Source organism: Rhea pennata, chromosome 1, assembly GCF_028389875.1.
Source record: "Rhea pennata isolate bPtePen1 chromosome 1, bPtePen1.pri, whole genome shotgun sequence".
Lineage (NCBI taxonomy): Eukaryota > Metazoa > Chordata > Aves > Rheiformes > Rheidae > Rhea > Rhea pennata.
Genome location: NC_084663.1, coordinates 133,097,977 through 133,110,950, shown reverse-complemented (window position 1 = coordinate 133,110,950; position 12,974 = coordinate 133,097,977). Strand labels below are relative to the sequence as shown.

General features: G+C 35.9%; 1 protein-coding gene across 5 annotated transcripts in view; it reads right to left on the bottom strand.

Moving 5' to 3' along the window:
* RPS6KA3 (ribosomal protein S6 kinase A3) overlaps positions 1–12,974 on the bottom strand; it is a 74,665-nt gene that overhangs the window by 41,383 nt on the left and 20,308 nt on the right. For all 5 annotated transcript variants that reach the window (XM_062600607.1, XM_062600614.1, XM_062600576.1 and 2 more), the window contains exon 3: positions 247–363. In XM_062600607.1, coding sequence (XP_062456591.1) covers positions 247–363 — 117 coding nt within the window. The remainder of the gene's footprint in view (positions 1–246; positions 364–12,974) is intronic.

The following is a 12,974-nucleotide window of genomic DNA, read 5'->3' as shown; positions in this document are numbered from 1 at the left end:
CTTCATAACAAGTCAATTTTTTTTTTATGGATCTTTGCAACCTACATCTAGGACAAACTGGAATAGTTGTACTGCTTTAAGAAGTCCTGCCACAATTACAGCAGCTAGCTTGTGCAAATCTAGGAAGTGGTCTTGACTGGCAACATTGTTGGAATGCACAATTATGGCTGTTTTAAATAATTCACTCTTAATACTCTTCTATACTAGATCCTGGAAGACTTTATCTGCAGAAGTTCAGTCACCAACCTTTCCAAAGGATCCTTGTCCTAGTACTTTCAGAAGTTCAAATTGCGAAGGGTCTGCTTTCTCATGTCCTTCCTTCACATGATGAGTTATTGCAATTTCTTTGATAGTTCCTTCTTCCTGACAGAGGGGAAAAGTGAAGAGTTTTTACGAAGTGAAGGTCAGTACCTCCCTAAAATGCTTATAAATTCAAAACAGATTGAAAAATATAAATGCCAACACCATATTCCCAACAGTAGCTAAAAATACTGAGCAACCCCCAGAATTAAGATATTTTTGAAAAATAAACTACATCTATTACAAAAGGTAGTATTAGTTTAGTTACTACATGGTCTGAACTTTCAGGTATGCACCAGAATCCAGACAATAATGCAGATTTTATTCAAGGCAGCAGTTCTGGTGAAGGAAAAATCTCATTGCCACTAAACTCATGGAGAGTCTACTTTGTAAGAGCTGCCAGTCTTTATCATTTGACTTTATTCTCTGAAAAAAGAAATCAGAAAACTCTAACAGGCAGTGGATCTTCTAGTATTTTTATGCTCTTCACTCAATTCTATATTTACTTTACCATTATTATTATTAAACAAAATTTAAAAGTCTCCTGAAAAAACAATGCTCCTTGCTGCACAAGGAAAGAATTACAGAACTTATCAGCAACTGCAAAAAAGGAAATAAAACACTGCATTCTTTACAAAACTATCTGAAGAATAATCGAGGCATTACTTCTGATTCAACCTAAGCAGCACTGACTGTAAGTTAACATAATAAAACTTAACACAAATAAGCCTAAAGCAATTTCAACTTTCTGTGCACTCTCCTCTTGTTGTTCTTACAGCCCAAGGCAAGGAAAAGTTTAAATTTTATTCTTTAGTTAATGAAGAATTCTCAGATCTATATTCTATAAAATAGAGTAATTAATGCTAGTGGTGGGGGAGAAGGAGTAGCATTCTAAATCTGTGCTTCTGCAATGCAAATTTATATATCTTTCTAGTGTTCAGCAAGTATTTTTGTGCAAGAATTTTTGCTAAGTATCCTTTTGCACACGATCATTTCAGTACCACATGTAAATGCACAGCAGCTCTCCGTACATGCGTCTGTTCAAACACGTGCTTCTTCTTGATAAACATTTTTCTTTCAAAAGACTCTGAACTTCTTACCAACCAAAACTGGAAACAAACCAGATGTAACAAACCCTGACCACCTTGACATGCATGCACACACATGTGCATAGAATTTTCAATTGTACACTTTACAAGAAAGCACAGAGCATCCAGGCAACTTTTAAAACCCAAACGTGGAAAAAAAATTATTTTAATGTAATTTTTTTTCTTGGATACTTTAAAACTAGTGAGACAATTAAGAACATGTGGCAATTTCTGTTGCAAAACAACTAAAGTTTTGTGCACATGTATGTATGCCTGCTGTGTATTACTTCTATTACCAGAAATAATACAAAGAAATCAACAGAAATAATTGAAGGGTTTTATGCTGCAAAAAGATTGCTATATCTCAAATAGCATTAATTATATTAGTTGATAAGTACTGTCTTACAGCAAGCTGGGAGAGAAATAAGCCTTTCGGTCTGGTACTGAATTTGTTTTAAGCTCTGTCTCTGCTCATTCTCCAATATTTTAAAGAACATTTGCCCTGTGTGATATACCCAAACAAAATGGGATGCGGTACAGGGTACTCCTCTCCCCTTTTCTTCCGTTCCCTGACAACAACTTTCACTCCACCACAGATAGGTACCACCACACTAGCAGGTACCAGTGCTCTGGCTGTTGCAACAGTGGGACAGACTCTTTCTCCCAGTTGCAATGACAGCATATTGCCTTCTCTTTCTCCAACCTTATTAGTAAGGGAAGTAAAAAGGAGCTTTTCAAAGCTTATACTGCAGTCAAGTCTAAATGAAAGTCTCAAGACAGGGTATTTGTTTTTTAGAATCAATCACAGACTCAATCAATCAATCAATCACAGAATCTGTAAGGTTGGAAGGGGCCTCTGGAGATCATCTAGTTCAACTCCCCTGCTCAAGCAGGGTCACCTAGAGCATGCTAGACAGGATCGCGTCCAGGCAGGTCTTGAAGATCTCCAGAGAAGGACTCCACAACCTCTCTAGGCAACCTGTTCCAGTGCTCCATCACTCTCACAGGGAAGAAATTCCCCCTCACGTTCAGGCAGAACTTCCTGTGCTTCAATTTCTGCCCATTGCCTCTTGTCCTGTCACACAGGACAACTGAAAAGAGTCCAATCCCATCCTCTTGACACCCCTCTCCCTTAAGGTATTTGTAGACATTGATAACATCCCCCTCAGTCTTCTCTTCCCCAGGCTGAAGAGGCCCAGCTCTCCCAGCCGTTCCTCATAGGGCAGGTGCTCCAGCCCTCGGATCATCTTTGTAACCCTCCGCTGGACTCTCTCCAGTAGCTCCATGTCTCTCTTGTACTGGGGAGCCCAGCACTGGAGGCAGTACTCCAGATGAGGCCTCCCCAGGGCTGAGTAGAGGGGTAGGATCACCTCCCTCAACCTGCTGGCAACACTCGTCCCAATCCAACCCAGGAGATCATTGGCCTTCTTGGCCACAAGGGCACCTTGCTGGCGCATGGTCAATCTGTCATCCACCAGCACTCCCAGGTCCTTCTTTGCAGAGCTGCTCTCCAGAAGGTCAGCCCACAGCTTGTCCTGGTGCCTGGGGTTATTTTTCCCTAGGTGCAGGACCCTGCACTTGCCCTTGTTGAACCCCATAAGGTTCTTCTCTGCCTAGCTCTCCAGCCTCTTCAGGTCTCTCTTGAGGCTTTCTTCACACTAAGAAGTAAAGCTGTCACAGACAGTCTTATTTTTGGAAACTATATTGTGCTAGTCACCTTAAAGTGATTGCTACTGGCCTCCTCATTGTGAAACTAAATATAGAATGTAAGGAAACAAACAGAAGGTAACACTGCACCGAGTTTCCTTAACGTTTCCTCAACGCTATAATAGTGTAAAATCAACACTGGCCTGCAAAGGAAGTGAAAAGGCAGTGGAAAACAAGTTTGGGTCTGAATTTAAAACATAACTATTTTAGAATAACTTCCTGTATTGACATAATATGCAGCTCAGAATTATTCTGGTCAGTATTTAAGTGTGAATAAGCTCATAGTAGTGCACAGCACAACCTATGTCTATGCGCAGGAATACACACATGGAAAAGAACACAGAACAGACTGGGGAATATTCTCCAGGCAAATTAAATCCAAAAGAAAAGAAGAACTAAAAAATTAACAGCAAAGAGAACGAGTTTCTCTCTTCAGAATTCAGCTGCTAATTGGAATAGAAAATATACTCATCAAGAAAAAGGATATACATACAGCTGTTAAGCAAGCTGTAAAAATTATCCAACAGTTTAAGTTATAAAAATAATAGCCTAATCTTATTGCTGACCCCCCCCCATATTTTAAGTACTTATCCAACACTGTGAACACTTACTTCTGATAAAAATGCAAATGCTAGAACAATCTCCTTTACATTCACTTTTTATTCTAGGCTGCATTAAACTCCATTGTAACATAAAATACTTGTTTTTGTTTATGTGGTCTTATTACAGGAATAACTACTAGCTTATGTATTAATATGAAACCGGACTTCAAATCGTAAAAGCAGTAAAAAAAAAGAAAAGAGTCAACTGGTTAAACGTTTCTCAGTGGTAATGAAAAAGTCCAGAAAAGCAAGGAAAACATATGAGTTTATGTAGAGACTTTTTATTTCTCAGCTTTGTGAATTTTCAGCAGGATGTCTGACAACAGTTGCTCTTTAAGAAGTGCCCCATACAGAGTTGCAGAGCATAACTCTCTGCCTGTCTTACACAGCTTAGCTTATCTGCAGACCTTTTTTTCTAAAAGGTATGTTCTTAGGGAAAAATCAAAAGAAATAAAGAAATTAAGCAGCTCTGTGGCTGATGAACTGGGGGCTGTGGGCAGCTCTCTGAGAACTGCCAGTATTGTGGATGATACTATTCTTACAGGCTTAGACTTTTCACTTTCCTTATTGTTCCTAGTAACTCTGATATTCTTACAGATTGATTTTTTATTTTTATTTTTTTTTAGTAATTAATATGACTACTGAAAGAGTATATAGCTCGTCTCCTGATTCCAAGAGCCTCTAGGTGCCCTACACAAGGAATGAAGCTTAAGATGATTTGACAGTGGTGAGAGTAAAACAAGTAAAATGGGTCCACAACAGAAATCTGGAGTCTGGGATTAAGCCATCTGTAAATGCTTTAAGAAAAGTAGCAGGACATGCACTTACATCATGACAGTAATGAGAATGCCCTATAAGATATAATCCCATTGCACAACTTAAGCCTAATAAATTTAGAAAATACAGTAAAAATTGATTAGAATTTAACTAGTACAATCTCTGAATTATCTGAGTAGATGGCACAGTATCAGATTTATGCCCTTCATATTAGGGAGAGGAAAACTATCAGGAGTAAGGAACATGAATGCACACAAATACCACAGATTCTGCTGGGCCTAATATTTGCAGTTTCAGTCCTTGAATGAATGCATTAGCACAGTGCGGACATACCCAATGACAAGCACTCAATGAAGAAATTCCAAGAAGAGAATCAGAAGTAAATTCATTTTTGAAAAGCAAAGAGTAAGCGCTATTTCAGTTATGGAATGTTTACTTAGGAAAGATATCCTTGGAAGACAGATTCCACCTTTTCTGGACACTCAGTTGTGTGAATATCTGTAAGTTTTAATACTTAACTCTTCTACATTAGTATATTCTAGATAGAACATCATTATTAAAAGAGCAATTAGCTCATCAACTTCACAATGAGTAACATCTGAGTATACATTCCTCAATATACTGAAAGTGTAAGTTAAAATTCCGATATATACGTTATACTAAAGAGAAAGAAGCAGTTTGCTTAAAAATACACAGTTTAACAGCAATAGTAATAATAGAATGGTATGTTTGAATTGTCATGTGTGTAAATGTAGGGACATTTAACAGGTGTCAAATAATTAAGTGACATTAAGTCTGGAAAGGATGAGATAATATACAAGGAAGCACTTAGAGCTTAAGACACTCAAAGCATTCAGGTCAAATAGGATGTGACATCTTAAAATAAACTATGTCCACCCTTAACATAAAGACATTGTCTCTGCTGTCAGCTTCACCAAAATTAGACTGCAATCAGTTGAAGTACAGAAAGTCAACCAAAAACCAATATCCAAACACAGCATTTCTAACAAGGACATGCATGCACAAAGATATCAGATAAAAAGAAAGCAAAGATGTTTTCTTTGATTAGAGCAGTGTGCATTTTGTGGTCAAGTGGGCACAGAAGAATAACATGCAGTTTATTTTTATAATATCAAGAGCACATATAAGTATGTGTAGCATATGCTATGACTGCCTACAGATATTTTTGAAAGAATATTCCATATATTTTTAAATATGCTAAAACATTCAACTACCTTCAAAAGAATTGGCATTACACTTTTAATGACTAATGTCTGTTATTACGGAAAATGAGTGTTCAAGGTGGCAACAAAAAAAAATAGAGAGAAAAATGTAACATTTAAAGGCTAAACAAAATAAACGCTTCCTTCACCATACCCAAAATTCAACAGAAAGCTTCTAACAAATTCAGAAACAGACTTCTGAGAAAAGTTCTCTTTATAAAGACTGTTCAAATATGAATTCAGAAAAATACAGTAAGAACTTCTTGGGTAAACTGAAGAACTAGCACTATGACTCCCAGAATACTTTAAAGACTATGACCAAAAATATTCTTTTCATTGGGAAGGGAATATTAAATATAACACACGATCCATATTCCATTAATAAATTGGACCGAAAAATGACTGCAAAACAAGGTTGTGTGTTTGCTTTGCCAGGAAACTAGGGATAGGTGAAACTCCTCCCCTGGGAATTAAAGTGAAATTCAGCTGACAATTAAGCATTGATCAAAAAAAATTTCCCTCTGCTGACTACATGAAATATGCTGAGAAATACAACATCAGGCCTGTAACATATGAATAAAAAGTTTTGTGGCAAGTGAAAATAAAAGACCACATATCAACTCCTGTGTATAACAGCAAGGGATATTTGAAATTAAGTAACTGACAAAAAAGAACAAAGGTAAAACATCCTCAAACTAAGCTTGAATAAATCAGACCCTCTATTTTCAGCTACATCAGGTCTGGACAAAAATAAAATAAAATAAAATAAAAATCACAGTGTTTTTGCTTTTGCAACTGATAAGCAATTTCCCTCGCAGTAGGGCCATTAGATTATTTTTTTCTAATGAGTAGAGAGGTTCAGATGACTAGGACAGATGTAGTTCTCAGATTTGTCAAAAGCCATTGAGGGGAAATTCAGCATACATCAAAAAATCCTTAGCTTGGTCCTGTATACAAAATGTTCTACCTGAACAGCAAGCATTGCTGACATACTGACCAAAATCAGTCAAAATGAGGTTCATGTTAATTTCAACAATAACACTGATAAACAGATTAACACTGATAAACAGATTAACACTGATAAACAGATTAACACTGATAAACAGATTAACAAGATTCTCAGCTTGAAAAAAAACTATTTGCCATTCTATGCAATAACTACATTTTCACACCATTCCTCCAATTGCCCTCTAGAATTCTCTTTTAAATGTACAGATGTTTATCAGAAAGACATCCATCCTTTATAAAAAACTTTAGGTGAAAGAATTGAGAACATGCAAGTCAGGTTAGGTAACTACTGGAAAAATTAATTTAAAACTGACATTTCTGGTTCTCATATACCCAAGTTTCACCTTTAACTCTTAATTCTGTCCTTTTTTAAAAAAATTAAGGTTAAGAGTACAATCAGAAGCATTTTTATGCAAAGTCACTTACATACTTAGTTATTAAGTAACTTTCCCCTTAAAATAAGTAAGTTTCTTCAGTTTTCACTGGAAAGTAACTTTCCAGCACCTTGTCTTGCAAGGTCATCTCTGAACTACTTTTTATTTTTAATATTATTTCAGGATATTATTTTCCTTGCATCAGAACCAGATACAATAATGAAGGACCGGTTTTACGCTATGTTCAGAGCAAGGGCCCCATACTACTCCTAGCCAGAAACTTCCCGCGTTGATCTGCAAAAATTGCAGCTGCCAATGCACTGATCATGAGGTTGTATTCAGCTGAACTTTGCAAGTGGGTAAGCCCTTTCTGAGTCACTGCTTCCCAAAATAAAGCCACCCCCCCCAAACTTGTGCAACATTCTCTGTTCTTAATACACAATTTAGCACTTACCTGTATTAAAACATATTATTTAGGCCAGATCAGCTCACAGTGGGATCCCAATCACTACAAATCGAACTGTCAACAGTGGTGTTTTTAATGCTCCTCCTTTTTTCTGTTTGAAAGTTGAGCAGCACTAAAATTACTGCTGTTCTCAGCTTTCATTTGAAGTTTTAGCTTCATTAGCTACACAGAATTTTCTCGTTTTGTGATGGAAGTAGCAGCTTTGCTTTCATCCTGCTCAACCTCTCTTTCAGGAAAGTGTTACTTCCTCTAAAGAGATGAATTTTTTAAGTCATAGCTACGTTCAATACAAGTGAAGATACGGATGAAAACAAAAATGGATTCCCTGCTAAGTTACTTCACACTGCACCAACTGCTGCTACGAGTTTCCTTTCATTACGCTGTGCCTTCCTTGTACCTTCCATGGTTCAGTTGGACATTATTATAGCTGGCAAAATATTTTTGACTGTCACGTATGAAAGCATATCGATTCCTATAATCGAACACTTGGTATTTAAGGAATGACTTCAGTGATATTAAATGTTGCAGCTGCAGTTATGTTCTGGTATTTTACTGGTCAGGACAGTAAGCTTTCTGGATGATATCAAGTGATTTTAAACTGATGACTCAGTGTTGGCACAGCTTCTCTGCTCATATACATAATTTCCTTTTCCTCCCCTCCCTTAAGTCAGGAAGTCTCCTAGATGCATTTACTTTTCTGACTTGCTATGAACGTAGAACAAGTTTTCAGTGATACCTAAAAAAAAAATACAGTCTTTATGAATTATGCCTTCTGAAGTAAAAAAAAAAGGGCCTACAAACTGAAATCTTTTATTTTTATCTTTTCTGCTAGGCCATAAGGAAGTCTTTATCAAGGTAAAAATGGGAGTTAAAGAATATGGAGCAGCGTACCACTCACATCTTTGAAAATCTTATTTACTACCTCCAAATTCATTATACTTCTACCTTTCTTTTTTTGAAAGGCAGATTTGATAATGTCCTACAAATCTTTCAATCTCCCATGACTTCTGAGAGTAATGTTACTCAGGTAAACCATGGAATAAAAGCAGTTCTAATAAATATTTGTGATTGACATTCAGTTTCAGTCACTTGACAGAACAAACAATTCCTTAAATGCTTGTATAATTGTTCTAAAAGCTAGTTAAAACTGCTGCTTTTGAATAATTATTCTAACACAAAAAAGACAAAATAATGCAACGCTCAAGTTAAATCAAACTGACTTACAGATAGTCTGTGCATGTTTCCTGTTCTACACTAATACACAAGAGAGGAAAGAACAAAGCAGAAATAAATCCTAGTTAACATGGATATTTAAAGAGAGAAATACCGTTTTTCACAATTTATCACTGTTTCTTTATGAACAAGATTGGAAAAGTCACACTTCCAAAATATTAGAAAAATCTCATTTCAACTGACATCAAATAATTTGTTATAAACTGTTTTACCTGACAGAAGATAAGATTTTCTAAAAGCAAACTCTCTATTGCAAGTGTTTGATTTCAATTTTATTTTATTGTTAAACCCTCAAAATAAAACAGTATAGAGAGATAACCAAAAGGAAGCACTGCAATTATGTATTTACTCTGCACTGTTTGCCTTCTGCTGTTTTCCGCTTCTGGCTTTGTAGTGTAGCCCAACAGCTTTCAGACCTAGGCAGCCGTCTACATCCACATCTGTCCCTGGTAGCCAGCTCACTCGTATAATAACTAATGACTGCAGCCGTGGTTACTGTGGTGAACTCCTCCCATCCTTTCGGAGCTGTTACAGGTGAGCCAAGTTAGGGGGTCTGAAGAACTAGTCTTGTCCCAGAGCACTGAATCAATGGATAGATGAGGCCCTTTGGATAAACGTCACTGGCCAGGCTGGGAAAGCTCATTCTGAGAAGGAAAACATCTTCAGAATTAAATAGGGAGCCCGCGACAGAGGAGTGGGGTGCTTACTCCTTCCTTCTCTAAGCAACTGGGAGCAGTAGGTTGTTTAGCAGGTAAAGCTCTAAAGCCAAGGAATTCCTGTAATCATTTTAAAAGCCCGGTGTCTGTCACCAAAAATTAAAAAACAGTTTTGTAATGCAATTCTCTTTTCATCAAACACCGCAGAATTCTCACAAACTAGACTGAGCCTGCCAGCGTTGGAAAAAGATACTCATAGAATGGAACTTGCACTTGCCAGTAACTCTGATAGCAGTTTTGCTCCTACTTTGTAAACACTGATACTTAAGAGCATTGCAATTCAAAAACATTCTGAAGTTTAAAAAAATTGAAAAAAGGCACAAATATATTCTGTACCAATCTATGAAAACTATGATTTTTTATTTCAATATCACCCCAAAACTTATGCTGTCTGAAAACTTCTACTTTGGTCATAGCTATAAACTGTACTGTCTAGCATTTTAAACTCAAGGGAATGTTAAAGATAATATAGGAAAGCTATATAAGCAGATAGCTTCAGTTTTTGCTCACTTCTAAGAAATACCACTCTGTGGCAAATAATTATCTTCCGGGATTCTGAGATTACATTTATTAATTTTACAAGGTTTACAGAAAAACCTATATATATCTTAGCCTAAGTTCTGTTGTTCTACAAGCAGGTCCTATTTTAGTATTTCAGTTACAGCAAGCAAATTTAATTTCAGTTTTTAAACAGCTATTGCAAAGTATGAACCAGTACATCGGCTAGCAGATGTTAAACTACAATCCCTTTTATTTACAAATCAGTACACTTCCATCACTTAAGATGTTAGGTCAGCATATAAGAGCATGCAAGAAGTTATTTGCACCAAGAACTACTTGCAGACTTAAAGGAGAAACAGGATAATTCATTTTAGCTCTCGAGATAAAATGCCCATTACAATACACATTTACATATATTGTTAAATAGCTCAATGCTCAAGGTAAACTTATGTTCATATATATAAAAAACATTTAAGTTTAACAATGAGACAAACTGTACAGATTAAATATCTGATGAATAAATTATCACTTTAAAGTTGAAATTACCATAACAAACAAAACTCACTATTCTTAATACAAAATTCAGAAGTAAATTTAAGAAATGAGCCTGAGTTCTCTCAACTGTCATTCCATAGATAACCATACTTCACCATTTAAAGTACTATACGAACGATTATCTATTAAAGTAACCACTAAGCATTAGTTTTAGAAATGCAAACTTTTGAAAAATTTTAAACAAACTAAACTAGCACCTAGAAGACTTAAAACACAGCTATACTCAAACATATTTCTGAAGAAAATACAATACTAGGAAGTTTTACAGCATTTTCAGAGAAGATAAAAATGTCAATAAAGTAGAATTATCAATTACTTTAGAAACTTCAGCATAACATGAACCCAATATATAAAGGTTTTTTAGTAAAACTTAAAGACTTTACATTCAAACAGCGCTGTTCATGAAGCACTAAAGACTAAAATCGCTCAGAAATCAGAAGTTTAAACCCCACTTGCACTAATATGAAATGTTCTCTTATTCTTTTAAATAAGAAACTAAGCTTACCCGAACTGAACGAACGCGTAGAGCCAAGAACCTAAACATGACTAAGAAACCATGATGTTTAGATTTTCTGACTGAGCGATCATAAGTCTAGCAGGGAAGACCAACCCTAGCATTTTTGCTGTGACCAGCTGTTCCGGCAATTAGAAAATTTCCTGTTAGGCAAGTCAGACAATTAGGGGGGGCAGGGAGGGGGAAGAGGAGGGAAAAAAAAAAAAAAAGTAGTCCAAGAAATTGGGCTTTTTATTTTTTTTCCTGCGGGAAAGAAAAACTGAGCAGTGGTGGTACTCATGTTGCTGATGCTACACAGATTAACACAGAAAACTTCAACAGATTACCTGATAGTAACATGTTGTTGCATGTGTTATTTATTCCTGGGTCCCAGAAAAGAAGAAAAAAGACGAGCATCTATTTCAGAAATCAAGTTACTAAACAACATTAGTAGCTGTGCAAAATAATAACTACTTTAAGTTCTATATGAGATATTTGCATTTCTATGAATTTTAGCTTAATTATACAAAGTATTTTAATGTATCACAAATCATTACTTTTCAGACTTCCATGTAGAGAATGTGGTATGCTTACATTTAATGACAACTTTTAATTATTAGAAGTGTTAAAAGGACCAAATTGACCTTGTGTGCATAGCCCTTTGAAATCCCTGTGCGTAGGAAACACTACAGATTTTATAGAGGGTTAGGCCAAGACAGACTGCAGAAGTTATTTGAATTGCATTACCCAGCTTAAATGTCTGACCTATGCACAAATATTATAATGCTCTTCAAAGAATGCATTATTTTTTAATTAATAACACACACTAAGCTTTCTTCAAATGTTTGGGGAAGAAAGATAAACTTCGTATGTTTCTAGGAATTACAAGTCAATCGAATTAGATATAATAGCTAAAGACAAAGCATAAGTTTCTAATTCAATCTATTTAGTAGCTAAAAAACTGATCTGTTTAGTGATGTTTAAGTACTTTTAACTTTTTTTGACATTTATTAAAAACATTGAATTAAAAATCACTGAAAATCAGTGCATGCTCTAGTACAATATGCAGCAAGGCTGCTTCTCCTCAAGTAAAAAATAAAATGAAATACATGCAGGTAAAGACAGTCAAGGACACATCCGAATACTCAGCTATAAATGGTTCCAGGTGATTCCATTTAGTGAATCTCTACCTAAGGAAATACAAAGTATAACACTGTACTACTTCCTGCACAAGACATTAAAACAAACAACCTCCTCGAAGTACCATTCCTCCCTTTATTGATTCTAACTAATGCCCTGGATATATTTCTTTTCAAATTTGGATTACTCCAATTTCTTCAGGCTTTAATGCCTCTATAGAGGACAGAGCTGGTAATCTTTTCTTTTTAAAGTGAAACAGAACACGTTGCTTCCATTTCTATACTGCTTTTCTCTACCATCTCCTTGCTTGTCTACAGTATCAATTGCTAGCTTTGCCTTTAAAATCTGCATTACACATCTCCAGTGTAAGGGAATTCCCTCTTGCCTAAATATAGAGCTGAAATAAAGATTCTTCGCTCCCAGCCTTATCAGGGCTCCACAAGCAAGAACATCCTCCCTCTTTCTCCCCCTTTTTGCACTTTGTGTCCTTATGTCACATTCACAGGCAATGATCTTCTAAATTCTATATACAGAATATATACAATTAGTAAAATTATACAGACATTCTGTAACTACTATTACACCTTGAATCCTCAGTTGCAATGTGCTATTTACACTCTAGTATATTACAGCCTGTAGAAGAAGCCCTTGCTTCGGAACAACAGCAGTAAAGCCGCATAAAGCGCAATGATTCACTTTTTGTTTTGTGTTAAACAAAACTTCTGGAATACAAGGAGGTTGCTGCAATAGAAACACCAAGTATTTCATAAATGGTATGAAAATTACTTGAC